This window comes from Marmota marmota, unplaced genomic scaffold, assembly GCF_001458135.2.
Source record: "Marmota marmota marmota unplaced genomic scaffold, marMar, whole genome shotgun sequence".
Classification (NCBI taxonomy): Eukaryota; Metazoa; Chordata; class Mammalia; order Rodentia; family Sciuridae; genus Marmota; species Marmota marmota.
The window spans coordinates 56,574,720-56,593,963 of record NW_026000037.1 but is presented as its reverse complement, the minus strand read 5'-3'; the positions used below and the strand labels follow the sequence as shown (position 1 = coordinate 56,593,963).

The window sequence follows — 19,244 nt, the reverse complement described above, 5'->3', positions numbered from 1 at the left end:
TGCACGCGCGCTCCCGCTATCGCCTCCGGCTCCCAGAGGCTGGAGGACGGCGCGCGACACCCGGGAGGCGGGTCGGAGGCTGGCCCTATGTCCCGCGTTTCCTGCCCCGCCCTCAGCTTGTGACTCTGAGAAAGTGTGAGGCGGGGGGAAAGATCCGGGTTAGATAGATTTCCCTGCAATTCTGGTGTGGTTGAACCCTGTAAGCCCACATGTAAGAGGTGGGGGAGGGGGGCGGGAAATGAAGAAATTAAGGCTCAAGGAACTAGAGAGTCGCCTGCAACAAGTGGATGGATTCGAAAAGCCTAAGCTACTTCTAGAACAGTATCCGACCAGGCCGCACATTGCAGGTAGGGCGGCTGGTTCACCATGCCCTAGCTTCTGGGGTTAGCCTTATATGCTTACTCCTTGATGAAAAAAAGAAACGTAATTTGGTTAGGGACTGTCTGGAGAAATTCCGCTTTAAGATCGCGTATCGCTTTAGAGAGGCCTTTACACCGCAGTTAAAGACAGTCCCCTGCCGGTCCCAACACACACACACTTTTTTCCTGTTTGGTTTTCTGCGTACTTCTTAACACTGTTTGTTTCTCCCATAAAGGAATTTGTTAGTCTTATGACCCCCCCCCCCCGAATTCCCAGTGCCTAAAAAAGTTTCTGTACTAGTTAGGAGCTCAGTAAATATTTGCTAAGTAAGGATCATTTTCCTCTTAGAATGAATTGTCAGTGATTAGAATTGCAAGATTCTGATGCAATCCTCTGCCCTACAAATGAATACTAGAGTTGGTAGTGGAAGGACTTGAATTTAGCAAAATCAGAGTATGGCTGTATAAAGAGATGAGGACACGTTTTAGTTTTAACACATTACTCGAGAATTAGCACTGTTTCTTGATGCCAGCAATTGACAGAGTACAGAGGGAATATAGAAAGATCCATATTTAATAAATATAATAAAGTGGTGGGGAAACCTTAGGAAAATTAATTTCCTGGGAACACTTGCAAGGGGGACTATTTTCCAGTTCCAAAATAGTTGTTTCTAAGCTGCCAATGAGAAGGATAAAGAATATATACATACCTGCAGTTAACTCTAAGATGTTGGCGTAGTCCCAACCAAAAATCCACACAAAACTTTTGTGCAAAACTGGGGAATGAAATTGACCAAATTTCTTCATTTTGTGCATGTAAATATGTCAAAATGAATCCCACTATTATGTAAAATTATAATATGCCAATACAAATTAATTTAAACTGTGTCTAGGTTAAGATCAGTTTTCTCAGTTTATAATGACTTCTTATAGTCTTCTGTAGGGTTTTAGGTTTTTTTGTGAAATACAATTTTTAAAAAATAAGTTATTTCATACTTAGTTTGTAGCATGCACACAGGTGTGCTTCTTTTCAGATACCAGCGTCAAAATAATCACACCCACATCAGTAATTACACATTCAGTCTGAAATAGCCCTATAATTGTGTGTTTAATAAAATCTGTGGAACCTCAGCCATTAGGGATTGCCAGTAGCCCTTGCTGAGGTCAGATATCCACAGAGAGATATAAGTGGTATTATTCATGCTTAACCTACACACACATATACACACACACATATATATATAGGATGTAGGAGATTATGATACCTGAGTTCTGATGACAAACTTTACAAAAAAGTTCTGTGCCCCTTTAATGCTAATGCTTGTTTGATATTACTGGTTCCTAGACTTGTAGTCTTCCCACATTAGTAAACTTTTAAAGCTGACTGATACAGGGCTGCCAAACTTACATTTTGACAAGGAAGGATATTTATAACCCTATTTACTTGTACTATTCTTTTATATAAACTACTTCAGCATCAAAGAAAAAACTAATAGATACACATACACACACAGAACAATGTTTTGAATAGGTGGCTGAGGAAAAATAAAGCATTTTGACTTTATTTTTCTCATTTTACTTGAGATACTAGTGACAGTTTTGTCATTCTTGGCATTGTCACCAGAGACAGTTTTTTGGGTTCCTCTAATAGGTGTTATCCTCCTTTGTGGTGCTTTTTACTACATACCAAGTAATCTTTTTTTTTTTTTTTTTTAATAACATGGTACACTGGTTTGTATAAATTAAATATTAGTCATACCCTACTTATTCCCTAATATGTTTTAAAATTGTTCTTTAGCATGTATGCTTTATACAATACATAACACATATGATGACATTGAAAATAAAGTGGTTGCAGACCTAGGATGTGGTTGTGGAGTGCTTAGCATCGGAACTGCAATGTTAGGAGCAGGGTAAGTGATCCAACTTATACTATTTGGGTATGGGGCAGCCTTAATAAGTGTAAATAGGATGAACTGAATTATATTCATGGGACTCTAAACAATGAGATGGGGGACCAGTAATCTAATACTGAGTATATTTTGAATGTACAGAATTATCAAAAACTATATATATTTATGTAAATAAAAGATAGGCAGTATGGTTGAATCCCAGAGGCTCAGGAGGCTAAGACAGGAGGATTGCAAGTTCAATGCCAGCCTCAGCAATTTAGTGAGGTCCTCAGCAACTTAGACCCTGTCTGAAAATTCTAAAAAGGGCTGGGGATGTGTCTCAGTGGTTGAGCATCCTGTCTTCAATCCCCAGTACCAAAAAATAAATAAATAAAAAGTATAACAGCAAACTTTGGATTGTGCAGCGGGGAGGGGAAAGGGTATGGGGTTAGGGAGGACCGTGGAGTGAGATGGACATTATTATCCTATATATATGTATGATTGCGCTACCTCTGTGACTCTGCACCATGTTCAGCCAGAGGAAGGAGAAGTTGTGCTCCATTTGTGTACAGTGTGTCAAAATGCATTCTTCTATCACGTATAACTAATTAGAATAATTTTTTTTAAAAGTATAAGAGCAGCAGTCCCTTTTATATACATCTGAGTTTCCAACCCTGGCTGCATTGGGAAATCATGTTGTTGAAAAGCTACACCCATTCTTAACTTTTGTCAACTGAGTTAAAAAGCATAAGTAAAAACTTTTTGTTTTGTTTTGGGAGATGTAAGATGCCACTCTTTGTGTTTTGCACTTATAGGTTGTGTGTTGGATTTGACATAGATGAAGATGCATTGGAAATATTTAATAGGAATGTGGAAGAGTTTGAGTTAACAAATGTGGATATAATTCAGTGTGATGTATGCTCATTATCCAACAGAATGTCTAAGTCTTTTGATACAGTAATAATGAATCCTCCGTTTGGGACCAAAAATAATAAAGGTTAGTAACAAGAATTAGATGTACTAGTGTATTCATAGGAAAGCAAGTTTTAAAGAACATTTTACTGTTAACTGGATTAAGTGATTTTATCATTGATCATTAAATAAACCAATCTTCTACCTGTATAGGTATTATAACTTAAATTTCAGTTTACTTAGGAATTGAATTTTTAATCTTTATTTTTACAAATTTGTATTAAGTAAATTTTCATCATTTATGATTAATATTTGGGATGATTTGTCTGGCCCTTATAAATGATTACGAAACTTATAAAGGATTTTGTACTTTTTGAATCTGCCTTTTTTTTTTTTTTTCAGGGGTAGTGCTGGGAATTGATCACAAAACTTCACCAATGCTAAACACACATTCTGGTGTTTTTTTTTTTTTAATGTGTATTTTTTAGTTGTAGTTGGACAAATACCTTTATTTTATTTATTTATTTTTATGTGGTTGAGAATCGAACCCAGTGCTCTACTGCTGAGCCACAACCCCAGCCCTAAACACACATTCTTATCACTGAGCTATAACCCCAGCCACTCAAACCTGTTTTTTTTCTTTTTAATATATTTTTTTTTAGTTGTTAATAAAGACCTTTTTAAATTTATTTACAGGCGGTGCTGAGAATCAAATCCAGTGCCTCACACATGCCAGGCAAGTGCGCTACTGCTGAGCCATAGCCCCAGCACTCAAACCTGGTTTTTTTTTTTTTTTTTTTTAATATGCATTATCTCAAACACATGTGGATTAACTCACAGTTTCTGTAGGTGAGAAGATCAGGCACAGTTTATATTGTCTACTTCAAAATCTTTTTTTTTTTTTTTTAAGAGAGAGAGAATTTTTTAATATTTATTTTTTAGTTTTCGGCGGACACAACATCTTTGTATCCTGGTGCTGAGGATCGAACTCGGGCCACATGCATGCCAGGCGAGTGTGCTACCGCTTGAACCACATCCCCAGCCCTCAAACCTGTTTTTAATGTTTAAACACACATGAATGTTTCAGAATGTGCTCATTGGTAACAGTGACTCACTGTAGCTATTAATTTTGTGTGTACTTTGAGCAAGGAGGGTAGGAAATCAATAAGAGAAGGAAAACACATGCATACTTTAAAAAGTACCCCTACCCTACCAAGATGATTGTGGATTTTGACTCATTAGAATGGGATATAATATTACAATTTTACTTTAGCTTTATTTTTTAGCCAAGACAATATAATTCTGGTTTTATTTTATCAACTTTAACAAAATATTCTGATATTTATTTGTACCCTGACTTGATGCAGAAAGAATTTGAAGTGCCTGTTTTGGAGTTTAGGAAAAAGTTTCTAAATTCTATTTGTCTAATCTTCTGCTTTGATAAAAGGTACAAAATGTAAATAAGAGTTTTTTTTTTTTTTTTTTTCTTTTCATAGGAACAGATATGGCTTTTCTAAAGACTGCTTTGGAAATGGCAAGAACAGCAGTATATTCTTTACACAAATCTTCAACTAGAGAGGTAAGTTCACATCACCATGATATTTTAGGTCATTTTTTAAAAAATTGTGTTTTAAGGACTTGCTGTGGATGCTAAATTACCACAGTGCCTGTTTCTCCTGACCTTTTGACATTTAGCTCTTAGTAACTAAATTTTCCCTTTAATTAGCTATTATTTATGACTACCTTCTTTCATCAAAGATTTGTTCAAACAGGACTGTTACTAGCAAAGGTACTACAATTCGGGAGTAGAGAAGTATGGTATAACTAGGATTACCATATGTTCTGGTTTGCCTGGGTAAGTTCTGGTTGATTAATGCCTCTTCTCCCAGTGTCACTGTGGGGACTCATGTAGTTAAAAGAGAAGTATGGTATAACTAGTTTCAAAAATGGTAAGCCTCAAGCAAAAGAATTCTGAGTTCAGAAACCACATATTTCACCATTCTTTTTGCCAATACATAATGTGGGGGTGTGAAAGATGTATTACAGAAATTAGGGGGAGTAGGGGGAGAGGCAGTACCTTTTTCCTTGTCAATATAACTTAGTGATTAAGAAAGAACTGAGGGGGGCTGGGGATGTGGCTCAAGCAGTAGCGCGCTCGCCTGGCATGCATGCGGCCCGGGTTTGATCCTCAGCACCACATACAAACAAAGATGTTATATCCGCCAAAAAAATTCTCTCTCTCACTCTCTTTAAAAAAAAAAGAACTGAGGGGCTGCGATTGTGGCTCAGTTGTAGAGCGCTTGCCTGATGTGTGTGAGGCACTGGGTTCGATTCTCAGCACCACATATAAATAAATGAATAAAATAAAAAAGGTCTATCAACAACTGAAAAAATATATAAAAAAAGAAAAAAGAAAAAACTGAGACTCTGGAACCAGATTGGACTGGATTCAAATCTAAGTTCTGCTGCATCTTAAGTATGTTTTTGGTAAAGCCACTTGATCTTGTTTTCTCAACTATGCTGACCTATACTCTTTGGTGTAAAGAACTCAGTATGCTATAATTGGTATAATTATGAACATTAAATGAGTTACTATTTACAAAGCACTTGCATATCTAATTGCTGTGTGTTGGCTGTTATTATTTAAATAGTTTCTATGAAGAGATTTTAAAATAGCCTTGTAGGAAAAATATTTTAGTCATGAACAGTGCATAAGAACCCAGTTGAAAATAAAAAATTCTAGAGACATGGTAATCTAATAACCCTTCTTTAAAAAGTATTTATTTTTTAGTTGTAGTTGAACACAATGCCTTTATTTTATTTATTTTTACGTGGTGCTGAGGATCGAACCCAGGGTCTTGCACATGTGCTCTACTGCTGAGTGACAACCCCAGCTCCCCCCATTTTCAAAAAAAAATTTTTTTTAGTTGTAAGATGTACACGATACCTTTATTTTATTTACTTAAAAAATATATTTTTTAATTTTATTTTTTATTTTTATGTGGTGCTGAGGGTCAAACCCAGGGTCTCACATGTGCTAGGCGAGTGCTCTACCACTGAGCCACAATCCCAGCCCCATACTTTTTTATTTTATGTGGTGCTAGAATCAAACTCACTGCCTCACTCATGCTTGGCGCACGTTCTACCACTGAGCCACAACCTTAGCCCATAATAACCTTTTTTAAAAGTACAACATCCAACAGCCAAGCAGAAATACACTGCTGACAATGAACAGTGGTACATGTAAGCAGTCAACAGAATATATCATATCTACTGGTAAATCTCAATCAATATATGAAAGCAAATGCCAGTACATATTGTGTCCAGAAAAGCCTTAATTGAATAAAGCAGTTTTAAATAGTAAATTAGTAACTAAAAATTAATAATTCTTTGTGAAGTGGTTCAAGAATTTTAGACCTATAAAGCTCTAACACATCTGTTACAGTTCAAAACACTAACCTCAAGCAGCTTAGACCCTGCCTCTAAATAAAATGTAAAAAAGGGCTGTGTATGTTGCTCAGTGCTTCAGCATCCCTGCGTCCAATCCCAAGTACAAAAACAAAACAAAAAAACACTAGCCTCGTTAACAAATGAGGAAACTGAGGCACAGAATGAGCAATTTGCTCAGGGTTATATAGCTAGCAAGTGGTAGTTCTGTAGTTTATATGCAAGCAGCCTGGTTCTAGAGACCATGCTCTGAACTACTATGCCATACTGCCACTGAATGCCCATGGACATGGACCTCTCTGCTGAATAGTTTCCAGGGTAAGTAGTTATATTGATGAGACAATGATGAGAAATCATGAGTGTATTATGTATTCTGATGCTTTTCTTAAAGTTTTTCACTTGAATTTATCTAATTTGGCTGATTGTTAAATATATTGAAATGACTTAATTACTGATTTTCAAAATATTCATCTAGTTGAAACTTTTCAGTCTAATTTCTAATGAAATTTTAAGCTTAAAATTTAATCTAATATTAATAACAAGCAGTTTTTAAAAACTTACTTAAAAATAAGCTCACATAAAAATGTTATTTATGTTTAGCATGTTCAAAAGAAAGCTGCAGAATGGAAAATCAAGATAGATATCATTGCAGGTAAGATGAATCTTAACCCTAATTATCCAAAAGGACCAACATGCAATAACCTAACCAAAATTTTTATTCAGGTGCTAAGGACATATACTGTAGAATGTTTTTCAGTGTGTAAAAATATGAATGATTGGTAATTGATTTTGTTTGTCACAGTTTATCCATTTTACTGAAAATTTCTATTAGACCTCAGGTAATTTGTAACTCCAGGCCCAGACAGACTATATCATCCAGTGGGTAAAAACATGGGCTTGGAGTTGATAAAACCAATTTTTGAAATCCACTTGTGGAAATTGCCACCAGGTTGTTCCTAGTTAACCTTTTTTTTTTTTTTTAAATTTTCTAATTACATAGAGTAAGATAACATTGACCTTTTTCTTTCTGGTGGGAGATAGATTATAAACATCTATACCATGAGCTCATGCTTCTTTTTTTGGCAATACTGGGGCTTGAACCCAGTACCACAGAGCTACATCTCCATCCCTTTTTGAGAAAAGTTGCCAAGGAGGTTGGCTCAGCTGTTTTGATAACATTTTTCACTACATTGGGTGCAATGGTAGAGTTCTTGCCCAGCATCTGCAGAGCCCTTAGTTGGCTCCCCAGCACAAAATAAAAGTTCAGTGAAACATGTTTTTTACCTAATAATAAACTTACCATGAATTTGGTCCTGTGGTATTAAAATATCTAACTAGGTATGTTACTGTTTATAATTAGTAATGGAATAATTAAAAGATCGTTCTTCCTACTATATTCGGTATTATTGTCCCTCATGAAGTTTTAAGATATTGCAATATAGAGCATTTTTGAAATAGTAACATATATTTACTTTTTTAGTTGTAGGTGGATACAATATATTTATTTTTATGTGGTGCTGAGGATCACTCAGTGCCTCACACATGTGAGGCAGGCGCTCTACCCCCAGCCCCTATGCCACAGTATTTTAATATGCCATAGCGTTGCTGCTCCACACCTGGTGTTCAGACCCTCAGCACTGACATCCCTGAAAGCTAAAGAAAATTTCAGGATCCACTGAGTTAGAATCTGCATTTCAATGAGATCCCCAAGTGCTTTGACTGCACATTAAAACTCAAAAGAGCGGACTCTAGGGTTAAAATGTGTTGGAAAATATGAAGGATAGGTAACTGATTCCCATCCTTCTAAAACAGATCAGTAGTAAAGAGTACAATTTAATTTAGAATATGAAAAATATGAGTACTTTAGAAATTAGAAAAATATCAACTTATTGCCATTACTAAAATCTAGACAAGAAAACTTTGAATTAAGCATCATCATTATGAGATGACTTAAGTCATCTATAGATTTTTTTTTTTTTTAGGTGTAGATGGACACAACACAATGCCTTTATTTTTATGTGGTGCTGAGGATCGAACCCGGGTCCTGCCTGTGCTAGGCGAGCGCTCTACTGCTGAGCCACAATCCCAGCCCCAGTCATCTATAGATTACCACGAAACTATATTTATTTTCCACTTGTTATTTATTTTTTTTTTTTTTAAAGAGAGAGAGAGAGAGAGAGAATTTTAATATTTATTTTTTTAGTCATCGGCAGACACAACATCTTTTGTTTGTATGTGGTGCTGAGGATCGAACCCGGGCCGCACGCTTGCCAGGCGAGCATGCTACCGCTTGAGCCACATCCCCAGCCCCACTTGTTATTTCTTTAACCTTTCCCCTTTAACATGAAATTGTGGTACAAATGGGTTGCAACACCAGAAATGCCTTGGCCAGTTCACCATGTCACTCTTGGGGAAATATCAATTCAGTACATGGAGAAGTTAAAGTAACGTGTCATTAGGCTTACCATCATTTGGAACTTTCTTAGTTTTGCTTATAGTTAAGGGTGGTAAATGTTTGGAAATGTTATGTTTATCCTTACCTGTTGTTTTTTAGAACTTCGATATGACCTGCCAGCACTATACAACTTTCATAAAAAGAAATCAGTAAGTCTCTTGATTCAGTCCTATCTACATACAGTATTGAAAAACTTTGAAGGGCTAGGAGTATAGCTCAATGGCTCAATCAGATAGAGTGAATGCCTAGCATGCATGAGGCCCCGGCTTTGATCCCCAGCACTGCAAGAAGGAAAGATGATGGCTAGAAAGACCAACAGAGTGAAGGGAAAAACCTTTGTAGTAAGTAATTGTTTGCACTGTTATATAAGTTGCTTGGGTAAATACAGAAAGCCAGCCTAAGAAATAAATTAACTGTGGGAAGGGCCCATAACCAACAGCCAATACTCAAAAATTTTTAAGTTCTTTCTCAAACATTTTGTGGATACAAAAAGGAAAAATAACAAGTTTTTGTTCTTTTTTATATAGCATATATTTTATTAGTTTGTACTAATACATTTTCATATTACAAAGGCAATTGAGTGGAAGAATCTTCCATTTGATATTTGAATCCTCTGAACACAAACAGAACTATACATTTAAAAAAAAACAAAAACAAAAAACCCTCACTTTGATAACAAAAAAAAAAAGACAAGTTAAACAACAAAAAAATTTTTCTTTTTACAGGTGGACATTGAAGTGGACCTAATTCGGTTTTCTTTTTAAAAGCCTCCAAAGACAAAAAGCAGCTTAAAACCTAACTACAATGAATTTAAAAAAAAAAAAAAAAAAATGTATTTACTAAACTACTGGTCTCCGGCACCATTTTCTGTTTTCTGTTGCTTTGATGCAGGCTCTTCTTTGTCTGTCTCTTCTCTTGCTCTTTTCACTGTTCCTAAATAATTAAAAAAAATTTTTAATAAATTCAACTGCTCTGTTTTAATGCTGAGCATAATTATTAATAAAATGTCCTAGCCTATTTCATACTTGTAAAACAGCATGACCGAGTTACACCATAATTCAAAAATGTCACTCATACAGAAGTTAAAAACCACATCTCTGACAAGTAACTTGTCATAAAGTACACATTTCTCATGAAACTTCCAAAGGACTTAGAAAAAAATTACCTGCTGCACCATTTTCATCACGGTCATCATCACTATCAAATTTCGTTTTTTTGCCCTGAAACTGTACTTTTCCTTTAGACCCAGGCTGGGCAGCTTTATTACCCTTTCCTTTTCCTTTAAATCTGCGACCTGTAGAGGCATAATTGAGAACTTGGTAAAGAAAATAATTTAAGTCTGTTGTGTTTTTGAACACTGACTAAAATAAGTAAAATAACCAAACTGTTAAAGGAAATATCAGAATAAATAACCTTTCGACTTCCATTTGTTTAGGGATTCCTGTTGGTCCTCTATGATTTTTTTCAAAGCTGTTTTTTCCACCTCTCCTTCGAGTACTTCCCAAGTCACTTCTTTGTTCCTTAACTGTAGGTTACCATTGTTTGCATCTTTGGCTTTCTCCAGTGCTTCCTTGGCTTTTTCTTTAAAGAGAATAATTCCCTAACCAAGTACAGAAAATAAAAATCACACCGTTAGTTTGTTGTCCCCTAATTAAATTTTTTGTTCATACTTTTTCCTACCCTGTAATTCTTCTATGCCATTACTAATTCAATGAATTTTACTGAACCAAAAGCTATTCAGAAAAAAAATCAGATATAAATAACATCACTGATAGGAATAACAAAACAAAAATTAAATCATTTAAGTATTTTAATCAACACAATTTAAAAATTGTTTTCTATTAACTTTATCTTCTATGGACTTTAAAACTGAGCACCAAAAAGTATATGAATATTTCCAAACCTCTTTTGCTCCTCTGACAAAGTCTATCCATTTTATTTCACCGTGACTTGAAAAGAGGATGTGCAGATCTTCTCTACAGGTCTGATCATCTAAGTCACCTGAAAATTTCAGCAAACATCCAATCTTTTCTTCTAGAGATTTCTAAAGAAATACAAAAGGCAATCAAAAAAGTTTCTTACCCACATATCAGAAATGGCTCAAACCACTCTATGCCTACAACAGAAACCAAAATGCTATTTTAATGTAGTTTAAGTGTATTTTCCTTTGTTATTCTTTAAAATTGCTTCTGATTTTAATTTAATTTCTTCTATAAGTGACATTTAACTGCGAACTATATAAATCCGATTATTAAACTCAGGACAGTAATTTTAGGTAATATTATTTCTATATCACTTTAATGATAACCAAAACATATTTTCTTTAAAAAAAGCCTCAGACATGGTGGATTACTCAGTAGCAGAGCATGAGCTTAGATTGTGCAATGTCCTGGGTTAAATCCCCAGCACCACACACATATACACAGTTTTCAAGACTTTTAAAAGTTATTCTAACTAGTAGATATATTAAATATCAGTACTATACACTTACCATTTCAGCATCTTCTGCTAACTTTTGTTTTTCTTCTTGCTCTCTACAAATAAACATGATTTAATTATAATTTTCCCACCCACTATAATAAGAAAATTAAAAATAAATAACCTAATCATGACCACTAAGCTACTTGATTACCAAAGCCGGTCCTTAGGTTTTTCTGATTATCCAATGCTAGACTACAATGTAATATGGCCTCCAATATAATAAGACACCTTAAACTGTGTTTCAAGCCTATTTTAAAGCTTTAAGTAATTCAGATATGTCATACTTCAACATACTTACTGTTTAGCTCTTAACTTAGCTTCTACTTTATTTTGCTTTCTTTCTTCATTTTTTTTTGCAAAGTAATCTTCCCTAAAGAACATAACACAAAGGCTAAGTTCATGAGAACAAAGGTAAGACTGTAAATTATTCTGAATGACTTAAGACATGGCACAGCAAGGAATGTCACAAACATTTTCTATCAAGGTAATCATCTAAAAATTCAAAATATGTACAGGAAGGTTTTTTTCTTTTAATAACAGCTTTACTATGATAAAATTCACCCTTTTAAAGTGTACCTTCAATGATTTAGTAGCATACTCAGAATTCTACAACCATCACTAATTTTAGACATTTCATGACTCCCAAAGAAACCCAATATCCCACTCTTGTGTTGATTTTCACTTATCCCTCCATGAATAGAAAAAAAGATCAGAAGTCATGTAAATAATGTTTCACAGTTTTCTGTAGTGTTAATTTCACAAAAGGCGAAAAACCTGAAATCCCAGTATCCCCAAACACCACCCAGCAATTATGAAAATCATGTTAAAAATTTAATTTTGACTATGTAACACTGATAGTATGCTTTATCACAGTGGATCTCAGTCAATCAGGTTTAACACCAGCATTTAGAAGACTATGTAATGCAAAAGTAAGGCACTATGGCCCTACAACTTTATCATGAAAATGCCCTGGTTCATCCTCATTTTAAAGACATGCGCACATACACAAGAACGTGATTCAAGTCTCTATCCTTTGTTCCTTATAAAAACATATTTTTATACAAACTATTAAATATAAGAACAGGGATTTACTCTTCACCCACACAAAAAGTCCAACTTTAGTATTCAGCCTGATTATAAATTTTAGATGCAAAGTAAGTACTAAAAGTTAACTTTCCTTATTAGTTTCTAATAATGAAAAGGTACTAATAAACACTGTCTTATACTCTGAAAGGACTAGTGTACTTCTCACTGAAAAAAATTTAGGCATTTCTCAAAGTATTCCCAAGAATACCAAATATTAACTGGGGACTTTAGTTATGATCCTTATCCCAGTTTGTCAATCAATTCTAAATAACCGAGAAGCCAGAAGAAAAAAGAGTGAAATTACGTACTTAAAAAGTATTAACAGATCTGTGTCTTTGTACTTTTGTCCAGGGGTCGCTACAAACTTCTTAGCAGAGTCAATGCTATCAAACACAGCAAATATTGATCCCTTAAAAAAAAAAAAAAAAAAAAAAGGAAGAAAAGATTTCTTTTAAAGTTATGCCCCATATATTTACAACTAGAAGTCTTATCATCATACAATCAATCATACCTTAAAAGCTTTGTGCAATGTTCTTCTCATTTGAATATTCAGCACTTGACCTTTATCTTCTAGCCATTCTTTTATGTCATCAAGGGTTGCATCAGTTGGGAAGCCTTTCTGTGAAAAGTGAACAATTCCCCCCAAATTCTGATTGGTAATGAAGCAAGGATACACATTATCTCTTTCTCTTCCTGTCTCAATCATTTAACAGCCTTACTCAGTGCAATGAAAGTGATTCACCTGATATAGGTTTTAAGTTTGCACAGAGGGGAAAAAAAAAAACAACCATTATTCATGTGTTAAGTACTGCTAAATTTCAATAATCGTACATTATACTTTATACTGTTCAAGCTACTTCTGTAACTTTCTGAAAATTTACAGAATAAAGTATTTAAAATCAACATACTAAAGAAAATTGCTGTAGATTTTAGGTGTTGACAAGTAAGAATAGTTGATGATATGCACTGGGCACTTAGAATATGTCAAAGATTTTATTGAATGTATGATTTTTTAATTTAACTCTCAATATTTCAATTAGGTAGAAAATATTATCCATATTTATGAAAATAAGGTGTAGAGAGAGGTTAAGAACACTGCCAAAGGACATACAGTAAGTGAGGCAACTGAATCTTGAGCCCTTATCCACACCACTGTTTTCTTCCTAAATAAATGTATTATATTAAATGCATTAAGACCCACTTACAATATAAACAGATCTGTTTTTTACATCATTTTTATACTCATCGGTCACTTCTGGGAGGGGTTTGCTTGGAGACCTTCTGATTTTAGTTTTGTCTTCACTGATTTCCATAAGTTCTGCCTTAGATTTGCTCAACGCTTCCACTATTACATTAAAATCTGTTGTTAGGCGGTTTAACCTGAAGAATATATATACAACAACGTTAAGATTTAGTAGAAGCACTCATTACTAACAGAGAACCTAGATGACTTTTAAAAGGCATTAGGGCTGAGGGAACAGCTCAGTGATAGAGGGCTTGCCTAGCATGTAGGAGGCTCTAGGTTCAATCTCCAAAATGCAAACAAACCAAAAAGGGTTTTTTTACCTGTTGAATTTTATCATTATTTCCAAAGGTACCCAGCCTTCATCCAATTTGATCTGTTCCTTTAAAAATTTGTCTCGTGGCAAATTGAAGTCTCCAAAATAATACTGTAAGATAATCATAATACACTTTAGATTTTGGAGCACTGTATAATATTTAATCCAACCCTGGAATTTTTTTTTTAACTACCATTATACTACCAACTTTCATTCTTTAAAAATGCATGTCATAACTTAAAAGAGGCAACAACCATTCTTCCTAAATTTACAATAATGAAATGTTTATAATACAAATTAATAAAAAGAAAATTAAAATATCAATTACTGGCTGGGGTTGTGGCTCAGTGGCAGAGTGCCTGCTTTGCATATGTGAGGCACTAGGCTGGATCCTCAGCACCACATAAAAATAAATAAAGGGGGCTGGGGATGTGGCTCAAGCGGTAGCGCGCTCGCCTTGTATGCGTGCGGCCCGGGTTCGATCCTCAGCACCACATACAAAAAATGATGTTGTGTCCGCCAAAAACTGAAAAATAAATATTAAAAAAATAATAATAATAAATAAATAAATAAATAAAGGTATTATGTACACCTACAACTAAAAAAAAAATTATATATATATATATTTTTATAAAAAAAGTGGGACACCCCTGGGTTTAATCCCTGGTACCAAACCAAACAAAAAAAAAATACCCAGTTATGGCTATTTGGAATGTCAAAAGTAGCATGAGAGAAAAAGTAGTTTAAGGTTCTTATAAACTAAGGGGAATGGTGGGGAAAAAAGTGAACAGCTATAGAAAAATAACAACATTAGAAAAATTACAAAAAGTGGGCTGGGGTTGTAGTTCAGTGGTAAAATGCTTGCCTAGCATGTGTGAGGCACTGGGTTCAATCCTCAGTACCACATAAAAATAAATAAAGTAAAATAAAGGTATTGTGTCCAACTACAACTAAAAAAAAAAAAAAAAAAAAAAAAAACCTTTAGTTGGGGCTGTGGCTCAGCAGTAGTGCACCTGCCTGAAAGTGTGAGGCACTATGTTCAATTCTCAGCACTGCGTATAAATAAATAAAAATAAAGGTCTATCAACAACTAAAAAAAGAACCTTTAAAAATAAATAAATAAATGCATTGTGTCCATCTACAACTTAAAAAATTACAAAGAGTATATATGTCACATCATGTACACAAGAATGGAAAAAGTTAGACTCCATGTATGTAGACCTCAAAATACATTCTAGCAAGGTGTCTTGGCACACACCTGTAATCCCAGTGGCTTAGGAGGTGCTAAGCAGCTCACTGAGACCCTTCTCTAAATAAAAATACAAAATAGTGCTGGGGATGCAACTCAGTGGTTCAATTCCCAGTACCCCCCCCCAAAAAAAACAAAAAACACTCTACTGTCATGTATAAACAAAAAGAAAAGTACATATGTATTACAACATAAAAAAGCCAACCTCATTATAAAGCCAAGAAACAAAATGAAAAACAGATAGCACTTCCCCCCTAACAAACTGACTAAAATTCTCCCCCGCCCCCAACTGGATAAAATTCTAAAAAACCAAGAAAACCTAGCATTGGTCCAAACACAGAGAAATGATCACATAGGTAGAGATGTTAACTGGAAATATTAAAACTTTTTTAAAAATAGGAATTTTATCTTAACAGTAATCAGTAAGCATGTCTACTAAGATTCACATAAGAATATGCATGACAGGCACAATGGCACATGCCTTAATTCCAGCTAATGGGAAGACTGAGGCAGAAAGATTACAAATTAAAGTCCAGCCAGGGCAACACAAGAAAACTCTTCATCTCAAAAATCAAAATTTACAAAGGCTGGGATGTAGCTCAGTGGTACAGCATTTGCCTAGCCTGCATTGAGACCCTGGTTCAATCTACTGTGCCAAACAAAACAAAAAATCATAAAACTGTTAAAATTTAGAAAGATCCTACATATTAAGGAGGGGAAATGAATAATAAAATATTGACGGCATAAAAAAATTTATTCCCCAAAACACATCCCATGATTGGTGTGAGGAAAAGGAAGGAAATAAAAATTGTGTTAGTTATGTACCACACTGGTGGGGAATGTTTGAGAAATCTCTGTATTTTCATACAAACTGCTGTGAACTTAACATTGCTCTAAAGTCCATTAAAAAATTATATTAGATAGGCAACAGTGGCACCCAGCTGTAATCCCAGCAGCTTGGGAGGCGGAGGCAGGGGAAGGCAAAAGCAGGATCGCAAGTTCAGAGCCAGCTTCTGCAACGGAAAGGCACTAAGCAACTCAGTGAGACCATATCTCTAAATAAAATACAAAATAAGGCCGGTATGTGTGGCTCAGTGGTCGAGTGCCCCTGAGTTCAATCCCCAGTCACCACAGCTCCCCATTACATTATTGTGAGTATGGAGCAAAGTATCAAAGGCTTTTTTTTTTTTTTTCAGTTGTAATGGGCTTTTATTTTATTTATTTATATGTGGTGCTGAGATTCGAACCCAGTGCTTCACACATGCTAGGCAAGCAATCTATCGCTGAAGTACAAACCCAAACCCATATCAAAGGCTTTTAACCTTGGTTACTTAAAAAGGGTAAGATTACCACCCTATGAGGAGGATACTATTATTATCCCCAGTAAAAAATGGTTAAGTAACACCAGTCCATAATGCTACGTTTTGAAATTTTTGTAATTCTTGGGTTTCCTAACCTGGCTTCACCCAAATGAAACTGTATAAATAATGTACATTCATCTAATTCTAAAAATCAAAGACAAGACATGTATTGAATTAAATATCCTTCTTGTTATTTTCAGGCCCTAAATTTCCCTTTAAGGAACTTATTTTTGCAGTTTAATAGCATAAGAATCATACCTCGATTTGATGACAGATTTTGGCTTCCAGGGCAGCCATTTTTTCATTATCACCGTTTTCAGCCATTGTGGCTATCTGTAAATTTTCCCAAATCAGCAGAAATGATTATTTCTTTTAACATAAAGCTTAAGACCAGAAATACTGTTTAAAAATTAATATGCCATTGTTTTCTTAAAGTCAAGAATTTTCCAAGTTGACAGGTTCAATTTCTCTACTCAATTCTCAAATATCTGAACAAAGCTATACTTTGGAATAAGAGATGGAAAATTCCCAACCATTAATGACTTTAAACAGATCAGTATACGCAGCTAATCTGTCAGTATATTACTATGGCTCTCCTTGCTATTTGATTGGTGTAGCTTCTTTTAAAATTAGCCATGGATGACTTATAAAAACGTTATCAGCAAGTTAGATATCATAACTTTACGGTAAAATTTTCAAATATTAAAATCGGGAGTTAGATTAGACACTATATTAAGAAATGTATGCAAATCTGAGAGCACTTTGCGGTGGGTGAAGAATGAGAGGTGGTGTCTAACAATTCACTAACATATTCGTTAACTTTACAATCAGTTTCCTGTTTCACATCCTGATATTATTACAGGGGGGGAAAAAGAAGGATGTGATGTGATTTGCTAGAAATCACAAACCAAGTCTTTTGACTTTACGTTGAATCTAGTAATGAGCTATTGATGATATACTTCTTGAAGACATCACCAGATACACTAAATTTGTTATTCAATAACCCGAGTACCCAATGAAAGATCACGCAATGGGAATATTTACGGCCCACTACAGAATTCACGCGATATTATGCCCTGGTTTGCATACCACCACCTACAATGGTCAAGTTACTAACATTACCGTGATCTAGGGCCTCTCAAAAAAGCAAACGATGAGATAAACGAACTTATTTAGTCCCTGCAAGGCTACTTTGGCCTACCCAATTGTGGAACTTCGTTTCATCAGATCTACTTTTCCAGAACGTACAACTAGAACTGAGATACTACCCACGCTCTCCCATTTCACACAGAAGCAGCTCTGTTGGGAAGGAAGGAGGATCCTAAAGCCCAAGAGACACAGGTCGAGGCTACATCTGCGGCCCCAACTTCTTTGGCTTCCAGTCAGTCCCCACAGACTCCATGGAACCCTTTGGTGTTTACCCAGCACCGACCTACCCAGAAATTTACAGAGGTGGCTGAAGCATCAGCCTTGGGCAGGACTGAGAACTGGTGGAGATAAGAAACCGAAAGAACGCAGGGAGGATGCGGGTAGCCTCTACTCAAAGACCTCACCAGAGTCGCGTCTCACGGGAACACAGGCTCCCCTGGGCACGTGGGGAACCCCAGGCGCCCGCATTCCTCGCCCGGGCCGGCAGGGTAACCTAGTCGCGGCCCGCGCCCCCTCGACCCGTAGCACAGCACGCCGCCTCCGGCTGCGGCCCACGCGGCGCTCCGCCCGAACGTGCAGTAGGCGAGGTGTACATGCGTCCCGCGGGCGGCAGCAAGGAAGGAGGACGCGCCGTCGTGCATCACGCAATGCAGGATCTTTTTTACCTTCCCATTAGCTATCGAAAAGCTCACCTTTAAGGTCCGGGCCCCGTAAGCGCGCCACAGGATCACTAACAACGACCGAACGTCTCCACTTCGCAGCGCCGCCGGCTGGCTCAAAGCGCTCAAAGATGGGAGCCGTCCCGGCAGCCCTTGCGGGCCGAGTGGGCGTGGCCTCGGGCGAGCTAGAGCCGTCGCTCTGAGCATGCGCTACTGTCGCAGGCTCCCACGGCCCGCAAAGTCCCGCCCTCACTCCAAGGAGATTGGGATAAAACGTTCCGCAGGGTGTTGAGGGATAACTGGTAGTTCGTGTTGGGGTAAACGTTTAAATATTTATGGATGGCATTTGTATCCCAGCCTTTCCTCTGGCTGTCTATTCATTTGAAGCGCTTGCCTTTTAATTTTTTTCAAAAAACTTGTTTTAATATGTATCTAAATTACATCGTGTAAGCGAAAATTCTAAAAATCAAAGATTTGTGGAATCCTGGAGTTGAGAAAACAATGGAGTGTGTGTGTGCTGAGGCTCTGGAATCAGACTGTCTGCTTTCAAATATCGGTCCTGTGTAAAAACTGTGCGACTGTGGGCCAGTCAACTTCTTTGTCCCTCCTGTAAAAAGTAGGGCCTGTTGGTTGGG

The 19,244-nt window shown here is 36.2% G+C and overlaps 2 protein-coding genes across 4 annotated transcripts; one reads left to right on the top strand and one right to left on the bottom strand.

Moving 5' to 3' along the window:
* Window positions 1–67: 67 nt before the first annotated feature.
* Window positions 68–9,876, top strand: Mettl5 (methyltransferase 5, N6-adenosine). Of its 3 annotated transcripts, XM_015479296.2 has the most exons (7): window positions 83–347; window positions 2,158–2,272; window positions 3,067–3,248; window positions 4,660–4,742; window positions 7,211–7,262; window positions 9,165–9,214; window positions 9,791–9,876. In XM_015479296.2, exons 1-7 carry the CDS (start codon window positions 239–241, stop codon window positions 9,827–9,829), a joined length of 630 nt encoding a protein of 209 aa, XP_015334782.1. In that variant the 5' UTR covers window positions 83–238; the 3' UTR covers window positions 9,830–9,876. The 3 variants fall into 3 exon arrangements, with proteins under 3 accessions (XP_048668407.1, XP_015334783.1, XP_015334782.1); XM_048812450.1 differs by lacking the exon at window positions 7,211–7,262 and having other exon boundaries at window positions 68–347; XM_015479297.2 differs by lacking the exon at window positions 9,165–9,214 and having other exon boundaries at window positions 74–347.
* Ssb (small RNA binding exonuclease protection factor La) lies at window positions 9,578–18,795 on the bottom strand. Its single transcript, XM_015479295.2, has 12 exons — window positions 18,643–18,795; window positions 17,060–17,134; window positions 14,199–14,302; window positions 13,838–14,012; window positions 13,144–13,251; window positions 12,941–13,041; window positions 11,845–11,916; window positions 11,557–11,599; window positions 10,969–11,109; window positions 10,479–10,665; window positions 10,231–10,359; window positions 9,578–9,998 (listed from the first exon to the last, which is right to left on the bottom strand). The coding sequence occupies exons 2-12, from the start codon at window positions 17,123–17,125 to the stop codon at window positions 9,910–9,912; spliced, it is 1,215 nt and encodes a 404-aa protein (XP_015334781.1). The 5' UTR covers window positions 17,126–17,134; window positions 18,643–18,795; the 3' UTR covers window positions 9,578–9,909.
* Between the last annotated feature and the right edge of the window lie 449 nt (window positions 18,796–19,244).

Bases quoted from the DNA above. Each gene is read 5' to 3' on its own strand.
- Mettl5 (XM_015479296.2), top strand. From the start codon at position 239: ATGAAGAAATTAAGGCTCAAGGAACTAGAGAGTCGCCTGCAACAAGTG. The intron at 7,263-9,164 runs GTAAGATGAATC...GTTGTTTTTTAG, and splicing joins CAAGATAGATATCATTGCAG to AACTTCGATATGACCTGCCA. The intron at 9,215-9,790 runs GTAAGTCTCTTG...TTCTTTTTACAG, and splicing joins ACTTTCATAAAAAGAAATCA to GTGGACATTGAAGTGGACCT.
- Ssb (XM_015479295.2), bottom strand. From the start codon at position 17,125: ATGGCTGAAAACGGTGATAATGAAAAAATGGCTGCCCTGGAAGCCAAA. The intron at 10,360-10,478 runs GTTATTTATTCT...ATGCCTCTACAG, and splicing joins AAACAAATGGAAGTCGAAAG to GTCGCAGATTTAAAGGAAAA. The intron at 9,999-10,230 runs GTAATTTTTTTC...TTAATTATTTAG, and splicing joins TGATGAAAATGGTGCAGCAG to GAACAGTGAAAAGAGCAAGA.